Source organism: Adiantum capillus-veneris, chromosome 4, assembly GCF_014529385.1.
Source record: "Adiantum capillus-veneris isolate H3 chromosome 4, ASM1452938v2, whole genome shotgun sequence".
NCBI lineage: Eukaryota > Viridiplantae > Streptophyta > Polypodiopsida > Polypodiales > Pteridaceae > Adiantum > Adiantum capillus-veneris.
Genome location: NC_140934.1, coordinates 157858620 through 157880072, shown reverse-complemented (window position 1 = coordinate 157880072; position 21453 = coordinate 157858620). Strand labels below are relative to the sequence as shown.

General features: G+C 44.9%; 1 protein-coding gene across 1 annotated transcript in view; it reads left to right on the top strand.

Annotated features, from left to right (window-relative positions):
• Window positions 1-588: 588 nt before the first annotated feature.
• The window catches only part of LOC147460213 (ubiquitin carboxyl-terminal hydrolase 4-like), a 50205-nt gene continuing 29340 nt past the window's right edge, over window positions 589-21453 (top strand). Inside the window, exon 1 of the mRNA XM_086511303.1 lies at window positions 589-783. Within this exon, the coding sequence (XP_086367429.1) occupies window positions 667-783 (117 nt within the window). The 5' untranslated portion in view covers window positions 589-666. The remainder of the gene's footprint in view (window positions 784-21453) is intronic.

Sequence of the window (21453 nt, the reverse complement as noted above, 5' to 3'; positions counted from 1 at the left end):
TCCTGTCTTGGTTCCATCTCAATGCATAGCCACAGGCTCGCGCTTAGCCCATGCCATTCTGTAAACCCCCCCCCCCCCCGGACATCATGGTGCACACAGAGAGAGATGTCTTGGTGCGAGAGAGAGAGAGAGAGAGAGAGAGAGAGAGAGAGAGAGAGAGAGAGAGAGAGAGAGAGAGAGAGAGAGAGAGAGAGAGAGAGAGAGAGAGAGAGAGGGGGGGGGGGGGGGGGGAGGACATGACGGTGCAGCTAGTTCGAGCCCAAAGCAAAACACACACACACACACACACACACACAGTCTGTGCTCGCAGTAGAGAGAAACATAGGGAGAAATATCTCCAGGTGCGAAAACAAAATGGAGAGACATATTCTTTCTTATTCCCACTCCGTATGCACGCCACTGACAATTGGAATGTAAGAGTCAAGACCTTTTGCTTTTACTTCTGTTTCCAAATGGTATCTAGTGAGATACCCGTTAATGAGTCCGTTTGGCATGGTTTATTCGCTTGAGTTCTTGGGCCAACACTTATTTGGAAGACTATAGAGAAGACCTTAGCTATACCAAATTGAAAACGTCCGTTTACCTATCACAAATCTCTATCCAAAGTCGCCAAATTCAGATTCGTTTAGGAGAAGTCGTGAGGCCACTGCATGTGAATACACAGGCATGGGAATCACTGGATCGAAACTAGAGAAGGCGCTGGGCGATCAGTTCCCTGAAGGAGAGCGTTACTTCGGCCTCGAGAACTTTGGGAACACCTGCTACTGCAACAGCGTCCTGCAGGTTTGTTTCTCTCTGTCCCGAGCGTGCTGCGTTATTCAGTCTGCTCTCTCTCTCTCTCTCTCTCTCTCTCTCACACACACACACACACACACACACACACACACACACAGAGAGAGAGAGAGAGAGAGAGAGAGAGAGAGAGAGAGAGAGAGAGAGAGAGAGAGAGAGAGAGAGAGAGAGAGAGAGAGAGAGACGTGTCCGTGACTTCTCAGATCTGTTGAGCTTGTTAGTATGTGAAGATATAAGGGTTTTCATTTTTGAGGGGAATATGACACGTTATATTTTGTTAATTGTTAAAATTAGGGATTGGGGATCCCTTTCAGTATCTTTTTACAATCCCTTAGTGGGGCTTGATAAGGACAATTGTTGCTACTTATTGTCTTATGGATTAAAGAGGGGCCTGGGTTCGATTAGGATGGCTCATCATGTTTTCATTAATTTTGCTAATGCAGTGTTTCAAGAATGGATTGCCTTTGTGAATCTCTTCATGGTCTTTTAGTGCTTGAGCCATTGGGCCAAGGTGTGTTTTATTTGGGTTTGAAACTCCATGGTTTGCAAGTTTCTAGTTGAGAAGGATAGGTGTATCTACAAACTTGTGTAAAATCATGTCCTTGGCATGCTCTATTTAACTACTTAGCTACCCATCACTCCATCGGAGACTTGTCAAGATGCAAAACATAGCTAGTGCCTTCTGTTAGTCTCAAAGAAGAGCATAAAAGTCCTTGGCATGTACAAGGACCACCCTTCTTGCTAACAACTCCTATAAATTTTTGAGTCATTTTACGAATGTTTCTCAACAATTTTTTAGGTCTTGAAACATAGCCCTAAGATAGTTGTATGAACACGGCAATAGGCATCAAAATGTGCACAAAACATGGAAGTGGTGAGCAAAATTTGGGTCCAATGAGCGGAGAGGGGCAATTGGAGTATCAATGGAAGATGCAAGCACGTGACACAAGAGAGTGGCATAGTGATGCACATCTCTTTCTGGAGTAGACAACAAACTACTATCTTAGATTACAGGTAAAAACATAAGGAGCAGCTAATAACACATCGGAAGTCATCACAATCACATTCACTCTTTCTAGGGTTACCAAGCAACTAGCCACTCAATGTCACCATGTGCACAAGTGGTAAAAAGATCACTACGTGGGGAGAAGAGAGGAGGAGAGGCGATGGAGAGAGAGAGAGATTATGTTTTGAGTCAGACAGAAGAGATCGTAGAGGGTGATCCACACATGGTGGCCAAAAAGGCTGTCATTATATTGCAATTGTCACAAACTGCTAACATGTCAAGCCACTGAAACTCCCTGTGAGCCTAACCCTAGCCAACCTACAGATTTGAGTTGAGGGGCTTAAACCCGAGCAGAAGAAGAAAAAGATAGAAGGATTACCTACTTACAGGTTCTTGCTGAGTGGCCCCATTATTAAAATGGGTTAGGATTAAAAACCCTAACCGCCGGGCAACTTATAGAACTTTGGTCGAGGGCCCAACTTAAAATAAAGTAGAACTATCCAATACACACAAAAGATTGCGTAGACAGTGATGAGGTGGTAGTTGTACGGGAAGCTCCACCAATTTGTGATGGCAGTGATGACGTGGTAACAACGTACGGACAGCCCTATGGGCACGTAGACGCTTTTAGACTTACTGCTTTTCATGTAACTCCTTTTAAGGGCCTTTAATTATATGTTGTGGGCTCACTCTAGGCCATAGTAACAGGGGCCGCTCTAGTTTGGGCTTCCCGTCCCTGCTTGCCGTCCCGCCCTCTCTTTTACATAAAAATCCATTTGAGCCCCGTCCCTTGTTCCCCGTCCCGGAATGCGTCCCTTGTGACTGTGCTCTAGGCTCCGATATCATGTCAAAGGTGGCAGTCAAAGATGCAATGAAGACAAGAAGTGGCTCGTGATTCGGTGGGCGCCTCGACTCAATCTAGAACACCTGTAATGCCAAACAAGACACATCTGTGGAAAGCATAGCTCACCTGTAATAAAGTCCCATCTACCTCAGCAAATTGAAGTCATTGAGATCGTCGTGTAGTACCGGCATCACGCCACTCTGGTGGAAAATCTGAAGTCGCCACATCTCGCAAGGTCTCCAATAGGCACTTCGGTACTTGTTTGACTTACTCCCCGAGGGAGGAGCTACTGCTATATACTATATCTAGCTCTCTGCACTAATTGTCATCTGCATCATTTGCAACGGGTTTCTCCTCCTCCGTAGCCCGAGGGACAAGAGTTGGAGAAGAGGGTTCATCAAGAGGCAAATCATAATCTAGGTCTCCAAGTATCGGCAAATCTCGGGTCATTGTGGAAGACTTGGGAGAGAAAGGCCCCTTTGAAGGAGGAAACTTGTTGAAGACGACATCACGGCTGAGAACAACATCCTTCTTGACTGGATCATAAAGTTGATATCCTTTGGAAAGATTATTGTAGTCGACAAAAAAAATTTCTCCTAGACTTGGGGTCAAACTTCCCCCTTTACTCCTTCAGTACATGGACGTATGCATCGCTCCCAAATTTTCGAAAATGAGAGACATCGGGCTTTCTACCAAAGTAAGCCTTGAATGGGGTCTTGCCTGGAAGTGAAGGGGCTGGAGATTGGTTGATGATATAAACTGCCGTTGCAACTGCCTCCGCCCATAGAGACTTTGGCAGGTCTCGATGCTCAAACATAGTCTGGGCCATCTCAACCACTATTCTATTCTTCGGCTCCACAACTCCATTCTCTAAAGGCGATCCGGTATTTGCAAGCTCTCGCTTGATGTCCAAAACTGAATGAATGCTTTGGAGGTAAACTCTCCGCCTTTGTTCGATCAAATAGTCTTCAACACTTTATTGCTCTCCTTCTCCACATGAACGGGCTAATTCTTGAAGAGGCCAAATGCCTCGGACTTGTGTTGTAGAAAATATACCCAAGTAAAGCGGCTAAAATCATGCACCAGCAACATGAAATAGAGAGCTTTGCCAAGGGAAGAAGTTTGCATAGGTCCACAAAGGTCGGTGTGAATCAACTCCAAAGCGGCAATAGCTCCGAGTGTAGCAAGCCTTTGAGTAGCATCTCGATGTTGTGTAACGAGTACGGGCACCACGTGCCAACCATATTGAACAACTTTAAACACTTGAAATAACAACTGAACTGAAAGAGGTGCACAACACACGAGACGGGGAGTGGCGGAATTCCACCTCAAGAGAGCACTGACCCCAAACATTGGCCCCGCCCCTTTCGGTATTTCTTTATATTGCTTGAACTCAAAACAACGCCGGTACTCCATTCCTTGCACCTTCATGTAGAAGCATGCCAAAGAATGAACCCATGGCTCATATTTAAAGGCCCTTGGCCATGAAAAGCAGTTACATGAAAAGCTTTCAAACTCAAAAGCAACTGGTCCAAAATTTGCTAGCGCGTTTTGCGGAAATCGTACGACTGTCACGTCATCAGTGTAAAACACGAAAATCCGTACAAGAGCCACATTAGCATGTCAACGTAATTTTCGGGCGCCAGTACAATTGTCATGTCATCATCTTCTACGCCAAAGATTTTTGTGTGTGTATTGGTCTTGCTTTATTTTAAGGTCTTTAGTTCACTTGGTCCCCAGGACGGGGTCCCATGAGTTGGTGGGAACTTCTTCTTTTGCTGCTGCTGCTTCTTATGGTTTAGGCCCCTTGGCCGAGATGTGCAGGTTGGCTCCGTTCTTCAGTGGCCTGACAAGTCAACAATTTGTGACATGTTTCTTTCCACGAATGCAAGTAATGCATTTCCCATGCTTACTCCTGACATCCGGTAAGCCTGTAAGCATCTGCTCATGAAAAGCAAGCCGAAGAGCGTCATTGTTTAAATGACCAAATTTGTAGCACTTTCTGGCAGAAGAGGCAGCAGGAACACATTGTTCAACAGGCACCTTCTCAGCAAGACCTTCCCTGGCAGCAAAACCTAGCGTTTTCAGTCAACAGACAGCCTAGCGTTTTCAGTCAACAGACAGCCTAGCGTTTTTCAGCAATTCAGCCTGGCATTTTGCCATTGCAGATCAGCCCCGGCTGTAGCAGATTCCGGCATTCAACATAGCGTTTTTGCATCAAGCATCAAAACAGCCCAGCGTTTTTGCATTGCAGAACTGCCTCGGCGTTCTGCAGATCCACGGCGACAGATTCAGCCATAGCCTCAGTGTTTTCAGTTTTCAGCAGTCAGACTCCGCAGTAGAACCCCCAAACCTGGCAGATCTCACCTTCCCACAGCAGATCCTCGCCGGACGGTTAGATCCACTGAAGTTTGCGTTTTCAGCGCATCGTCGTCACATCGTCGTCATCGCCATCGTCACCGACATAGAGTCAGAATTTAGCAGATACAAGATTTGTAGATTTCAGCCCTTAGCGTTTTCAGATTTTAGCCTGTCTCGTTGTCGTACTCATCGATCGTTGGCAAGTCCATTGCATTGTAGAGATTTGTGCAATCAATAGTAGACCGCTCTCGCCATAGAGAGTGGGGCCTTCGGAGGAGGGTTTGACAACATTCTGGTGTCGTATTCTTCTCTCTCTATCTCTCAGTCTCAACACCTTCATTCACAGTGTTTGCCACTTTGTTTGTGATCATTTGCACTCTCTCATAAAAGGAACGGAAGGCTCTCCCTTCCGTAAGTAAAAGGAACCCTTGAGCACAATTTGGAGCACTCATCTTGAGCAAAGTTCAACATTCACATCCGCTGCACCTTACATCTCTTGCTCCTTAGCGCTAGAACCAACCACCACCTCCGGTCGCACTCTTGAGCTCGTGCTCTTCAGGCGCCCTCTCCAAGAGCCATAAGCACCTAGTACCCTCGTCGTTTGCCTTCAAGGAGCGTTGAAAGTCAATCAATTGTGTTCAAAACGTTTGTTTCTCTCTAATACTTTTGGAGAGAGCATTTTATTACTCACAAAATCTTTCTAAGGCTTTTTAAGACCTAGAACACATCACTCTTATGGCTTCATGAAGTACAAGCAAGAATTCAATGACACACACCGCTAGGTCATCAAGCAAAAGTAATCGGTGTCAACAAGCAAAAAAGTTAAAGCCAAGGCATGTCGAGAGCAGAGTGCTCAATGGGTTAAAGCTATGGATGAAGAACGCAGAGCATGATACGATTTCTTTTATACCTTGGCATCTCAAGCCTTGGTATTAGGATTCAACAATAGCAGGGTCTCTATTGGCTTTTCACATGGAATTGTATGAAATTGGCGTCTACGACATTCCCAAATTCTTTTTTAAGGTCATGTGCTTATCCAATCTCTGAGCCATGCTTGCAACAGTTCCAACCTTTGAACCATGCATGGTACACCCCATAGGCTTGATTCACCTATGAGATAAAGGCGAGATTCTTGTTGTATACTATTGTACAAAGAGACCTTTGAAGATGCTCGAAGGCCTACCATAGGAAGTAAAAAACCGGGGGTTCAATATGAGTGCTATGCTTCAACAGGCTCTTTCAGAGTAGCGCAACGGTGTAGATAGTCTTTCCTTCTGATGGACGAGGTCTTTTGTTTTTTTCAGTTAGGATCAGGGACATATCACCTGGCATCCTCAATGGTTTATTTTGCATTCCTCCTACATGTCACCTTGATGTGTAAATATTCTGGATGGTCATTAGGAAATGATGCCCTTAAGCCATACTAGCATAGATACTCTTAGTGCATCATTCCACGGGAATGACGAGAGCACTGTAAAAGGAGATAACTGCTAGGCCACCTGGAACAGATACTTCTCATGCATCACATCGAAGGACAACCCAGAGCATCGAGAGGAAGTATTGACCATCCACAATGGGCATTCCTCATGCGTCACAAGATAGGAAACAAACAGCATCTGTTAGACCCTCAACGGATCTGTCCGGCACATATGACATGACACATGCCATACTCACGCATAAACAAGTGTATAGAGCAGACATCGAGCTCACCTCCCAGCTATAAAGCCATTATGGGCTCACCCCGGAGCCTAGGAGATTGTAGCCAACATGCTAGCCTCTATGACAAGGGCTGGTATCCCAGACCACCAAGCCCACACGAGACGGATGTGCAGGTAGAGCTACTAAGGGCCTAGAGTCCAAGCGTGGTAATCACACAAGATAGCTCACAAATGAGCACGGTCCTATTTGTAGGATTCCTTAACCGCCCTAATCACAGGACCTATTAGGGTTTAGATTCCTATCCGGTGGTGGCAAAGTTACACGAGATGGGAACGGGGGCCTCCGAAATGTTTCCGGAATGGGGGGTTGAAACTGGCCCGTAGGGCGGTAGCCTTTAGCTTTCACCCGAATCTTTACTTGAACTTTACGACACAGAGGAACTTCACGATTCAACTTGTGATTGAAATTAGCACTTCAATCAAACCACGGCTTGGCAGCTAGAGTGCTAATTGCTAATCCCTCGCAAGTACAAGTGAATTCGGAGAGATTTCATGCAAAAAATCTCATCCGATTCAAAGGGCAAGTAGCCCAATAGGTGCGGGAGTCTGAGGGCTTGCTACGGATGCGATCGGCACGTGAAACAGAGCCCAAAATAGGAAATTACAGCCTGCTGTGTAATTTTTGCAGGTTTAGGGTTTTGGCCCTAATCGATCCCTAATACCCCCAAGAGGTCCGAAGAAGCGAGGAGATTGTTGTACATGTGATTTGGTGCGTTTTCGGGGCTGAAAACAGAGAATTCAGCGTGCTGCAGATTCTCGCCAGGTTTGGGAAAGTGCCAGTATGTGCCGGAAAAGTCACTCATTGCATGGGGATTTTATCTGTGAAGCTTCCTAGTTCCATTATGTTGCCAAAATCGGGCCAGAACAGGTCTATTCAGCCCGGCTTATGCGGGACAGCTCGTAGGGAAACGCAAGTTTTATCCCCGTTTTGCTAAGAATAAAGAAATATTGATAGGAAGTGTTAATTCCAGTCACAGGTTTAATTGTGAAGTTGCTCTGCGTCCTAAAGTTCAAGTAAATTAAAGTTTCGGGTGAAAGCCAAAGGCTACTGCCCTATGGGCCACAAACTGATGGACATTCAGAAGCAAGGTGATACCAAACGTACTGTACGTGGCATATATGTACATGTTGTTCCATACAGGAAAAAAAATAATGTACATAAAAATACGTACTCTTGTAAAAAAACTCAATTTACCAAACTTTCTAGGACATTTCTGATAAAAAACAATAGAGACAACAACTTTTAGAGACATGTTTTACAAGAAAACCACATACTGTGTAACTACTGCAAGAGACTTCAAAGTTTAGACGACAGTAATGATTGAGCATATTAAAGCTCAAATGAGAACTGGTTTGGTCACCCATAAGTACCCAAAAATGCATCAAAGACCCTCAGCCATGCTTATCTTCCAAAAAGAAAAAATTTAAAAAGTGCCTTGTACGGATCAATCTGTACCGTACGGATCGTACAGTACGTCTGTATGGTACGGAACGGATCTGTACGTACGTTTTGATCCTACCTTGGTCAGAAGAGGCTAAAAATTCTACTGTCTTGGATCTGCTGAAATGTTATGTGTGAGATACTAAGGCAAGTGGGAACAGTATTTGCCTATGTTTGAGTATGCGTGCAACAATACGGTGAATTCGTCCACAGGCAAGGCACCTTTTGAGATTGTTGAAGGTGGCAAAAAGGTTCCTCCCCTTTTGCATACAAGGACAAGATCTTTGAGGCAGATCGATATGTTGACAACATGGATGAAATGTATAAGAAAATCAAAGTTGCCTTGGAGAAGACTCAGGCAAAGTAGAAAAGGGTTGATCGTCACCGACGTGAACTTGGTGATTGGGTTCTATTGCGGTTTGAAAAGGGCAAGGTTAAAGACACTGAATGGCAAGGAACGGTTGTTTCCTAAGCTCAATATGCGTTACTATGGGCCTTTTCAAGTGCTTGATAAGATCAACGATGTTGCTTATAGGCTGAAATTGCCTGACACTTGGAAGATTTATAATGCGTTTCACGTGAGTCTTCTAAGACACTTTGTGGGTGATGTGCCAGAAGATATGCCAGATGAGGATCAGCCAAAAGTTGACGGACTTGATGAAATTTTGGTTCCTGAGCAGATTTTGGCACATAAGGAAAGAAAAGTTAAGGGACAGGTTGCAAGACGCTATTTGCTGAAGTTCAAGAACTATCCACCTATGGATGCAAAGTTGATGGAAGAGCATGAACTGTCAGAGTCTCCAAATGTATTGCAGCTTTACCAAGAGGCCTTTGGGTTACAGACCACGTATGCCCCAACCCAACGTGTGCAAAGGAGGGGTAATGATAGAGCTAGTACATCAAGTGTACATATCGATTTAGTGTAATAGAAATGTGCATCGCTCTTCAAGTGTTAAAGGTATAATGTTCACTTCTATAATAGATAGCAATGACAAAGTTATGAAGGTCTTATTGAGTCATTTGTATCTATGTGTTATGACCTTTCTTGCGGGTAAATGCGATGATAAAAGGGTGAGAGAACTGAACTGCTGGGGAGAAACCGGAAAGATTCCAAATCTTGCTCAATGGTGAGTTGAGCTAGTCCTTTCTCAAAAGTGAACTTAAAAATTAAATTAAACAAAAATTCAGTAATTCAATACTTACCTTATCGGTTCATCAAACTTACGAACCATGTAAGAACTCGTCATTGGCGTCTTTCCAACAGACTAGAAGTTTCCTAATCCAAGAATCTGCTAACTCAATTTCACCTTCTCAATCCCGAGGAGAATAATTCTCCTACAAATCAATTTAGGTATTTGTCCTTGCGCATAATCCTGCGCTGTTAGTCCCGAGGATATTAAACCTCTTGTGTCCTTCCACATATGGAATGCCTGAATCATAGAGTATTAATCTCGATGTCTTTCTTTCACGAACAGAGTCTGCGATCACATTAAAGAAGGTTCTTGTTTCGGGCCTTTGCTTTGGGTAGGCCAGTTGTTCTGATCCGAAGATCCCTTGTGCATTGCGCATGTCTTTCCAATCTTTTCCTCTTGCAAGTTATTACCACCAGCAGTGTTTTCCTGACGTGCATTAGCGTCTCTCCCATTCTATGAACATAAGTTCAAACTCGGCCCACTTAAGGGCGAACTCACTTTAGATCTCAATGATGTTCTCCCACATGTGGTCAAGGTAATTCTTACCATTTTGAAACGGTTGGCAAATTATACTCTTACGAACATAATAGTTCGAATTTATTCCAACAGCGTGAAAATGCTACTTGACTTGCTCATGGAGAAACATATACCGCAACCAAAAGTTGCTACTATAATGGTAAAAGCACATAGCGTACTCAATGATCAACGACCATGAAAAAACCTCTTCTCCGTAGAGAAACTCAAATTCCTTCTACCGAACACATCTCAAATAGAGATTCTCGTGTCGAAATATCCTTGCACGCAAAAAGGCGCTCAAGAGAGTATAACAAACTCCCGTCCAGTTCCTGAAAAGAAAGTTGGTTATCTCATTCCATTCAACAGAAAAAAAATTCGATCGGTAGATGACCCACCTTGGCATAGGTCTGCATCTTCGTGTGTTATCCATGTACCCAAAGGTGTACATAATTCTTAAGCTGTGTTAAGAGTTTTGGTGAACCTGGGAAATTACCTTCCCTTTGTAAGATCCTTAGAGCGAAGACGCTCAACCAGATGATTCCTCGACTTGGTTCCAAAGCAAACCTACTCATCAGAGAAATTGGGGTTTCAAATCTCAAATTCCACAGGCACAAGCTGTAGCCGGCTCTTGCTCCTTCCCTCATAAAGAGAGTGTTCATTCACTTGTGCGAAAAGCACTACCATATCTTCCCTTACCGGGTAAGGGGTGTAGGCTCATAGGGTACTCAAGCTTGATTAAAGATGTTCTTTTCTTGAAAACTCGGAATGGTTCCTTCATAATGTCCTACCCGCAATAGCAGGTAATCTGTTAGGAACTATCTAATACTAGATCAATCACTAACCTTCCTGATGGTTGAGCAAACCAATTCATCGCATAAAGCAATGTTTCAACTCAATTCTACTCTCATAAACACTTGAGAGTGATTGGTCTTGGTGACACATTTATATACCTCATGCATAAAAGCAATACGCAATTTTTGAATCCCTCAAAGATTTAACTTTGATTAAAGACCTGCCCTCTCACTTAAAGTTTGAGGGTCTTCTATTCAAAACCTCAGGAGTTAGATTGAATTCCCTTACTCCAAATTTTCTCCAGATAGCAACGTATCCTTCGAGGAGAGGTAACAAAAATTCGTTGTTTTTGTGTTTAATGGTTCCCATCCCATTGCGGGGATTCGATTCTAGTACGCTCAGGTGTACACTTTCAGCTTGTCTTGCTGACTCCACCATCCGCTGCAAAGTATCTTACGGATGCGTCTACAAAATTCGGGCAAAAGTCCTTCGTTGAATTCTGTCATCTTTCCTTCCTTAGAGAGGGTCAAGAGTGGAGCTACCTTGGCAAGAGTGAACCACTACTTGCTTTGACTCGCTCGTGTCCTATTGGGCGTACCGATCCCAATCTTCTTGGATGCCTTCCTCAAAGCATGAAGGGAAAAAAAAAAAGTCAAAAAATTCAGCCTTGAATTGAATCCAAGTCTTGTTGTAAGTTCCTTGCAGAGCTTTGAAGTACTTGCAATCCTCTTGAGGAGTTTGGTCACATGCCTCATCTTCGACGCTCCTCAGAAATTGCCGTTTCCAAAGGCAACTTCAAGCTGTCGAATGAAAGCGGTAGCTTTCGGGATATCTTCCCTTTGTCAAAAGTATCAAACTTGATTGAGTGTTCTGAGATCTAAAGACCTTCATATCCTTTCCGAAATGACGGGATTTCTTGGCTATGGTTTTGGATTGATGTTCTTGGATAATTTTTGGGTTATGAAGTTCTTGAGCATTTCGCTCGTTGGATTCTCTAGCTTCTTGAGCATCATGCTCTTGTCGTCTTCTCAAAGAATCCCAAGTCTTGTGTCGACTTCTTTTCAGAGAGAAAAATTTTCCCACTCTGCGAGCTTTTCCTGCAGGGTTTAGGGTTCCGCCTGCTTACTTCTCTCTTGGCTTGTCATAGCTTCTTCCCATATCTTCCCACAGTCGTCCTCCTTTACAGAGAAAGAGAGGAGACCATGCTCTAATACCACTGTCACAAACGGGAGTACCTAGCAATATAAAATATACTTGGATGAATATAATTCAACACTTAATACTGAAGCCAGAGGATATAGAGAGAAATAGATAGAGAGAGAGAGAGATAGAGAGTGAGAAGATCGACATAATATTGGGGACCAGAAGATGGGCTGGTCCCCCCCCGTAATACCCGTGCAATAGTATCTTTATAACCGAGGAGAAGTCTATACAAGCACTTGAACCGAACGTATTACCACGTTCATTCTAGAATAAGACTTGATGGTTCCCGGAAGCCTCGGCTTCCTATTCCTAGGGCAAAACCCTATTCCAAGGAACTTCCGTTCCTTATTCCAAATCCTTGGGAACCAAGGTTCTCGCCTCTAGATCTCACCTTCGAGACTCAGGGCATGGCATCCGTGCAACTCTTTTCTGACTCTGTTTCCAGAGTCCTCTTCCTGCAGAACAACTCTACCTTCCCGGACGCGAAATCCTTCGGTATCTCAACTTTCGGATCCCCAACTCGAGAGTCTACCACTCTCGGATCCGTGGATCTATGTCCCAAACTCGGGTACAAAACCCTTGGGCTGATGTGGCTCTAGTTCCTCAAAGCGCTTTCTCTTGCAGAGCTCTCTACCCCTTTCAAGGTGGTAGCAATACTGCGGTGACCCGTAAAAGGTGGACAATGGCATTCGGTCATAACCTTTTCCCTCAACGGCTGTGTAACGCACTACATGGTTTTCCTCACCAAGTAGCCATCCTGAATGGAATATCGCGTTACTGTCTCCCCATCCCGTATCCGTGTGAAAATGTGTGCAAAATCTGTATCTGTGGCATACTGATCGACCATATCCTCAAAGCTCCTATGATGTATCGCGGAAATAGGCAGAACCAACGGCTTTCGAGACAAAGCATCTGCCACCAAATTCTTCTGTCCCTGCACATGGACAATCTGGAGGTGAAACTGTGACAAGATGTTCGCCCACCGCATCTGCTTTTCCGATAGCTGCTTTTGTGACAAGAAGTAGCGTAAACTCTGATGGTCTGTGAAGATAGTAATTTTTGGCTCCGAGTAGGTAATGCCGCCACTGAGTAAGAGCATGGATAACCGCCGAAAGCTCTTTCTCATAAATATGTGCTGTCAATTCCGGCCATGAGAACAATCGGCTCTCGTAAGCAATGACATGGCCTTCTTGCATTAAGACCGCACCCAGGCTACGACCACGAGCATCTCATTATACTTCAAATGAATTCTGCAAGTCTGGCAAAGTCAAAACTGGTCCTGTAGTCAATTTTTCTTTCAAAGTTTGAAAGGCAGTCACCTCTATGGATCCCCATGAGAAAGGGACTCTTTTCTGTGTCAAGATATGCAATGGGGAAGCAACCTCTGCAAACTTTCTGATGAACCGCCTGTAGTACGAACACAAGTCCAAGAAGCTTCTTACTTCATGGACATTCTTCAAATCGGGCCAATCACGGATAGTCTCTATCTTGTCCAGGTCCATCTACACTCCTGCTGTTGAGACAACGTGTCCCAAAAAGTGTATCTCTGGTAGGAAAAATTCACTTTTCTTCGCATTAATCACCAACTTGTGATCTCGTAATGCTTGAAAGACCTGAAGTAGATGTTCTCTATGTTCTGCCTCATCTTTGGAGAAAACAATGATGTTGTCAAAGAAAGTGCCAACAAATAGTCTTTACTCTCAAAAAATTATGTCCATCATCCGTTAAATGTCGCAGGAGCATTGGTTAGGCCAAAGGCATCAACAAAAACTCAAATAACCCAAAAGTCATCCGAAAGGCTGTCTTGTAGACATCTCCCAGTGCGATTCGGATCTGATGATATCCGCTTTTCAAGTCGATCCTGCTAAAGCACGAGGATCCATGTAGTCGGTCAAGTATATCATCGATCCTAGGAATAGGAATCGGAAATCTGTTCTTGATGGTGATTTTGTTGAGAGCTCTATAATCGATGCACATTCTCCAAGATCCGTCTTTCTTCAAAACCAACAACACTGGAGAGCAGTACGGTGAAGTACTAGGCTGGACAAGACCCTTTTCCAAGAGGTCTTTCACTTGGTTTATAATTTCTTCGTTCTGGGCTCTGCTCGCACGATAAGGTGCCCGGTTCAGTGGTGTGCTTCCAGGTATCAGATCAATGGTACGATCCTTAGGACGAGCGGGTGGTAACTCGCCTGGCAGGCCCTCTGAGAAGCAATCGGCATGGAGTGTGGAGAAAATCTTGGTGTTTTTTATCAAGTTCAGACATATTTGTCCTATTCTCATCATTCATCTCTCTCAAGACGATCGAGTAAACAAACTGAGTGGATTTCATTAATTTTGAAATGGCCGAAGCCGATACAATAGGGACAGACTCGCCCTTAAGTTTTACATCTAGTGCAATGGTTCTACCCTTCTCTGTAGTCAAAGTCGCTTATCTCGCCCGATAGTCGACCTCTGCGTTGTTCTTGTGGTACCAGGGAATTCCCAAGAGGACATCACAACCTTCCAAAGGCATTATGTAGAAGTCCTCATGCCCCAAATACCCTTGAAAATGCAACCGAAGTTTGCCAATGACAGGTGTAATGGCTACGTCCTTGCCGGGTGCCGCTAGAACTGCCTCTGCTGGCGGTCCCATCCGATTGGGTGTGATCTCGAGCCGCGCCGCCAATTCAGGTGAAATGAAGTTGGCCTTGGCTCCTCCATCAAAGAAGATCAGGGCTTCTTGGTCTTTTACTTTGCCCCAAGCTCGGCAAAGTTTTGTACTCTTGTCCATCGTGCTGGGGTCAGTACCCACACAATTTGGAACTAGTCTTGTTTTCATCTTGCCTTTTCGTCCACGTTCCTCAGCTGCTCTCGAACTCTCAGGCCTTTCATCATCCTTGTCGTTCAGTTCTTTTGGTGCCTTTTTAAGGCGCACTTCGTGAAGATATGCCCAGTTTCTCCGCAACAAAGCACTTTCCCTCCTTGATGTAGAGAGCTCTCTCTTGAGGAGTGAGTTTGGGCCGTGCATCCTTTTCTTTCTTTTCTTGGTTGCTCTTCCTCTTTCTACTTTCATTTTTCGAAGTCTGTTCGGTCCTTTGCGTCATGATTTCATATGTGGGTAGGTCAAACTGCTTGAGTGAATGACAAAACCCCGTTTCGCATGACTCATCAGCTCCTGAATGGAAGCTGACTTTTGTTCTAAGCAGTGATCTCGGATCTCTGTAGGAAGACCCAAGGTAAACCGCTCAATCTGTTCTTCGAACGAGATCTTCTTAAATGAAGAGGCGGGTAGAAAAGAGCTCTAGAATCTCTCGCAATAAGCATCCACTGTATCCTTCTTGGTCATCCGAAGATGGTTCCAAGCAGTTCGTATGTCGCGTTCATACTCTCGAGTCAGCCAAGAAGAAATAAAAAGCCTTTTTCAGCCATTTAACTGGCGTTGTCTTGTTTAATAGAAGCATGGACCACCAAGTTCGAGCATTTCTCTTAAAGTAAGAGGCAGCCCTCCGAATCTTGGAGTGCTCCGAGGAACGCCCTCCAGAGAAAGCTATGTCAAACTGCTGTATGAAAAACAAAGCCTTCAAAGCATCTCTATAACTAGAAAACGTGTCAAATTTAATTGATTGTCCGCCCTCCTTTAACTCTCGGACTTTCTTGCTTTTATCTTCTAGAAAGTCATACTGGTTGGCTTTATAAAAATTCTTCTTCTTTGCATAGAAGCTGCTGTCGTCAGAGTCCGAACTATTTGAAGACGAGTCCTTTGCAGAACTGTCAACCACTGGGCGAGATTTAGGCTTCTTTGCCTTTTTCTTGCCCTTTCTGAAGCTTTTCTTTTTGCTTCGCTTTTTGCCTTTTCTGTCTTCTTCGCTCGAGTTAGAGGAGCTAGAAGAACTGTCAGAAGAAGAAGAAGAAGAAGAAGAAGAAGAACTGGGTACTCCTCCAAATCGAACACACTTCTTCTGTTTTCTTGTCGACGCAAATGTAGACTGACGACCCAAATAACACGGGAAGTCAGCACCTTCTTCTGCTTTTTGTCGTGCTTTTCTGCCTTGTTCTACTCGTCAAAAAGCTGAGCAATTCATGCATCAACTACCTCTTCTAATTCTTGCTCTGTATACATCCTTGGAGTAGGAGGTTTCTTCAGGGCCGGTTTGAGGGGTGGTTCTGTGGTCTGTCGCCACTGTGCATGCACCTCGTCGAAGGAGGTCTGGCTCATAATTTTTGCAAATTTCGGGTCCTTCGCAAAATTTAGCATCATCTTTGTTGCATCGCCGATCAATCTTCGATCTCCGCCTGAGTAGGCCGAGGCGGGCCGTACTCCTCCCGTGAATCTTCGTTGTGATCTCTTCCCGCATCTCCGGATGCAGAGGAAGTTGACTGATCTCTGTCTGAAGCCATAAGTGCCGCGTAAAAAGGATCGGATTTCCTGTAGAAGAGAAATCGGCCTTGCTCTGATACCACTGTAACAGACTTGGACACTCCAAGTCGAGACTCTACCGCGACACCACAAGAATTCACTTCAAAACAGTTCACAGTTCACAATTGATTCGACACTGGCCCTGCGGAGTTCCGTCCCTAGAGATATTGGCCCCAAAGTTTGGCGCCCCTTTCGGTATTTCTTTTTGTATTAATCTGCAACTCAAAGTACAAGTGAGCAGATGCCCTGAGAAGTGAGAAGCTTGCCCACTTATTTAAAGGTTACAAGGGATGCCAAAAGCAGAGCCCAAAAGCTGGTAAATCAAAAGCTTTTAAAAAATAAAGCAAAAGAGCTCTCTCTCTCTCTGTGTGTGTGTGTGTGTGTGTGTGTGTGATTCTCTTGCGTAGCAAAAAGCAGGCCAATTTGCGTAGCCTTAAAAGCAGCCCAAATCTGCCGCAAAAGCTGTCCGCCAGTTGTACGGACTTCCATGATATGCGCCGTATAAAGCGGGCCTGTATGTACGGTGCCTGCCATGTCATCATTCCAGCGAATCTGCCACGTCAGCATTTGTGGCTAAGGGAGGGTGTATGTGAGTGTGCACTGGGCAGCCACGTCACCATTTTGTGACACATCGAGACTAGTCTTATGTTTCCCGGCAAGTAGCATGTCATCAACATAGAGAACAAGTATGATGGGACTACCATCTTCATCCCTTTTTGTATACAACAATGATCTGCATGGCTGCGTTTAAAGCCTTGAGACAACATAAAAGTGTCAAACTTCTTATACCACTGTCGTGATGATTGTCTCAAACCATACAGAGCCCTTTTCAGTTTGCATACTAGTTCCTTGCGTGTAGGAACTACAAAACCCTCAGGTTGTTTCATGTATATGTCCTCCTCAATATCACCATGCAAAAACGTTGTTTTTACATCCATTTGATTCAATTTCAAATCCAAGCACCGCAACGAGAGCAAAAAGGACACGTAACGTTGTAAGCTTTACAACAGGGGAAAAGATTTCTTGAAAATCAATTCCTTCTTTCTGTGCATATCCTTTTGCAACCAATCTTGCCTTGCACTTCGGTTTTTCATCCACGATCTTAATCTTGTACACCCATTTGTTAGGAAGAGTCTTTCTCCCTTTAGGCAATGGCACAAGATCCCAAGTATCATTTGCATACAAGGATTTCATTTCCTCTTGCATTGCAAGCTCCCTATTTTGGCTTGACTCACATGACTTAGCCTCTTTATTAGTAAGAGGTTCACCCTCATCTGACAACATTACATGATGCAAAGAGGGATTAAATCTCTACAGTTGCCTTCTCAAACGAGTTGACCTGCGTACCTGCCTTCTCAAACGAGAAATGCATGGTCACGGTGTTCCTCGGAGACCTGCAGGATGTCTCTATGAGGATCTTTATTCTGGGTGGTGAGATGGCTGCAGTGGGTGAAACGTACAAGTACCTTGGCATTGACGTAGACTCGACCTTTTCCATTGAACGCATCGTCAAGGAGTGAGCGGACAAGGGGAGGAAAAGTCTATTCGCATATCAGCACCTACTAGCGAACCGAGCCATCGCTATATGGTCTCGACTGACTGTTTTTAAGGCGTGCGTATATCCAGTGATTTGTTATGGCGCGGAAATTATGGGGGCCCACGATCAGCGTGTCCTTCACTCTCTGCAGCGCCTCGTCGCCACCGGGATGCGAATGTTACTCGGAGAGGGAGCAAGGTCAACCTCTGTAGGGACGGCAACTCTCCATCACGAGTTTAACATACTACCCGTACCTGCCTTTTGTGGGGGACAACGAGCAAGGGCTTTTGACAAGTACCGCTTGGTTTCATCTACCTGGATAGGCTCCTTGGTAAACCAGAAGCCTAAGAACCAACCGTTCAAGAAGTGGACTTGGACGACAAGAACCCAGAACTGGATGAATAAGTATATCCCAGCGGTTGACTTTAGCTCAGTTCGCTACCACGCATGGGACAAGTGGGACGAGAGGCATTTGTACCTGGCGTTGGAGCCCTATAAGGAGGCCGGCTTTGAACAAACTTGTGGATACCTGTTGTAGCTCAATAGGAGCACTATAGTGCATAGGAAGGAGGAGAGAATACTCGCTCTCGAGAGGGTAGGTGGGCTCAAACTGGCGGATAGTTACATGCGCGGACACAGCATTTGCACGTTGTGCTCCCAATTAGAGGGTCGTTCGCTTTCGCATTTGCTGATGAAGTGTTCGGCGGTTGATGAAGCCAGGGGGAGGTGGCTAAACCGATTCAACTCCACCTTCAACGTAATCGACCCTTCGTTGGACCCTGAAGAAAAGACCGTTATTCTCCTTGGTGGGGAGGCTTGCGGGAAGCGGATGCCCTTCTAGGTATGCCGTGATCCGTACTCGAGGGACGGAACCGTAGGGCACGTGCCTGTGGCGAAGTTCCTTGGTGAAGTTGTACCCCAGTATTTGGGTGCTCTGCATAGGCGGATGGGGAGATAATGCTCCCCTTCCTATGCTGTTATTTTGAATTCGATCCCTTCTGGGGGAAATAACGTAATTCTCCCCAAGCGAAGCCAGATGAGCTACAAGAGCGCCCAAGTGCCATTCCCCCGCGGGGGTCAACTTCACCTAAAAGGGGTTGGGAGGTGCAAACGGGAGACACCACCAACCTCAGCGGACGCCACCTGTGAGCCGACGCCCCTCCAAGCGGGTATGGCATTTCCTAGGGGAAAACCGTCAGGTTTCAAAGGACGTTTAGTGAGGTTAGCGATAAGTTACCTGAAGGAGGCAACTTTAAAGGGAAGACCGAAGCAAGTCTTGCAGTACCTGGGCCTCTGAACAGAGGTACTTGGTCGCTGTCACGCCCAAATCAAGTTTGCAAAATGGGTCTCTCAAGGGATTAGTCATGGCCCTAAGAGTGTAGATAATTCAGGACTCTCGTAGTCCAGAGGAAACTAGTCACAAAAGCGTCTACCTTCGGTTTTTGGGTGCATAGTCCTGGTCGTTCTTCTTGTATACTTTTTTTTGGTGTATGAGGGGAGCGGCCAGGCATGCCCTACCCGACTCCGAAAACGAAACAAAAAACCTGCGTACCCAATGTTCTACATTCTCAGGCAATGGTTCTACATCATGAGGGAACTCATTTTCAGCTCTATTATGCTGTTGAAAATCATTTTCAGCCAATTCAGGTCGTTGTCCATCCTCATTAGGAGCATCATTATCATGTCCTACCTCTTTTGGCTCAAGGTTAACGGGCTGATTATCAATTTTAGCTTGCGGTAATGCATCATGAGGCTCTTTTTCAACATCAATGGGTGGCACGAAAGACTGAAATCTGACTGTTTTCTTGTCAGAATCAGATTCTGTAGTATTCTTAAGCAATTTTGCCTCATTGAACACAACATCTCGACTGCGAATTACCTTTCTAAATTGTGGGTAACCACACGCTATAGCCCATTTCACCTTCTTCCCCATAACTTAAGAAGACTCCTTTAATGCACTTCATATCAAGCTTTGTTCTCAAGTCATTGCGTACATGAACAAAAGCTTCGCAGCCAAATACTGTCAAATTATCATAAGGGGCAGGTTTGCCAGACCAAACCTCCTGTGGAATGTCTTTTTTTAGCGTACTATTCGGAGAGCGATTGCAAATATGAACTGCAGTTTTTAATGCCTCTTCCCAAAACTCTTGGGAAAGATTAGCGGTGGACAGCATGCAACGCACTTTCTCACATAAAGTACTGTTGTACCTCTCAGCCACACCATTAGAAGACAACTCCCTTTTGATCCCATTATCATTACAAAAACGTTGAAATTCAGCAGATACATATTCTCCTCCATTGTCTGACCTGAGACATTTAAGCTTAGCACTCTTTTGAGTAGTGACAAAAGCATGAAACTTCTTGAAAGCATTACAAGTCTCATTCTTACTTTTCAAAAAATGCACCCATCCTTTCCTATATAGTCATCAATAAATGTAACAAAATACAATGCACCACCAAAACACTTAACAGGCATAGTGCATGTCACGTGACACATCCAACCCTATGTGTCCGTGGACACGCTACTTCATGACAAGGGTTCGGTTCAGTTCAGTCAGTCTAGAATAGGAAGTGTTCTGGTACTTTTGTGAGTCTTTTCGCAGACCGTGCATGACCAGTCACTTAGATTAGATGCATATCCTCTGGTTGCACACAGCATGACCATCAGATTCCAGTCAGATCCTGTCAGTAGCATTTTTACAGTGCATAGACCGATTTTCCCTATTTTTGACATTTTTCACTTATTATTTTTAAGTGACTTTTGTTGGAAAGTAGGTAGGGCAATTTTGCTAAGTTTGTATAAATAGAAACCTAGCGCTAGCAGTTTCTGGCAAAAGAGGCAGCAGGAGCACCTTGCTCAACAGACAACTTCTCAGCAAGACCAACACCGCAGTAGTCCTAGCGTTTTCTCTCTATAGAAGACCTTGCGTTTTTGCATCAGATCAGCCTTGGCGTTTTGTGCACAGCAGATCAGCCTCGGCGTCATCACGACACAACAGATCAGCCTAGCGTTTTGCATTTGCAGAACAACCGGCGACATCAGAAGACTATTTCAGCCCTAGCATTTTTGGATCTGCATCATACCCCAGCGTTTTGCAGATTCACCGCGACGGAACATCAAGAAACCCCAGCATTTTCAGTTTTCAGCCCTTGGACATTGCAGAACAAGTCCCGAACCTCGCAGATCTCACCTTCCCACAGTAGATCCTCGCCGCACGGTCAGATCTACAGTTTCTAACCGGAAAACGCAGATTTCAGCATCTGCGTTTTCAACGCGTCGTCGTCATATCGTCGTCATCGACATAGAGTCAGAATTCAGCAGATACAGATTTGCAGATTTCAGCCCTTAGAGTTGTCAGTTTTCAGCGCGTCGTCATCGACATAGAGTCAGAATTCAGCAGATAAAGATTTGCAGATTTCAGCCCTTAGCGATTTCAGTTTTCAGCCCGTCTGGTCGTCGTCCTCATCGTCGCTGACATCGTCGGCAAGTCCAAGCATTGTACAGATTTGTGCAATCATAAGTAAACCGCTCTCGCCATAGAGAGTGGGGCCTTCGTAGGAGGGTTTTACAACGTCTCTGGTGTCGTATTCCCTCTCTCTCTCTCAGTTTCATGCACTTTCATTCACAGTGTTTATCCACTTTGCTAGTGT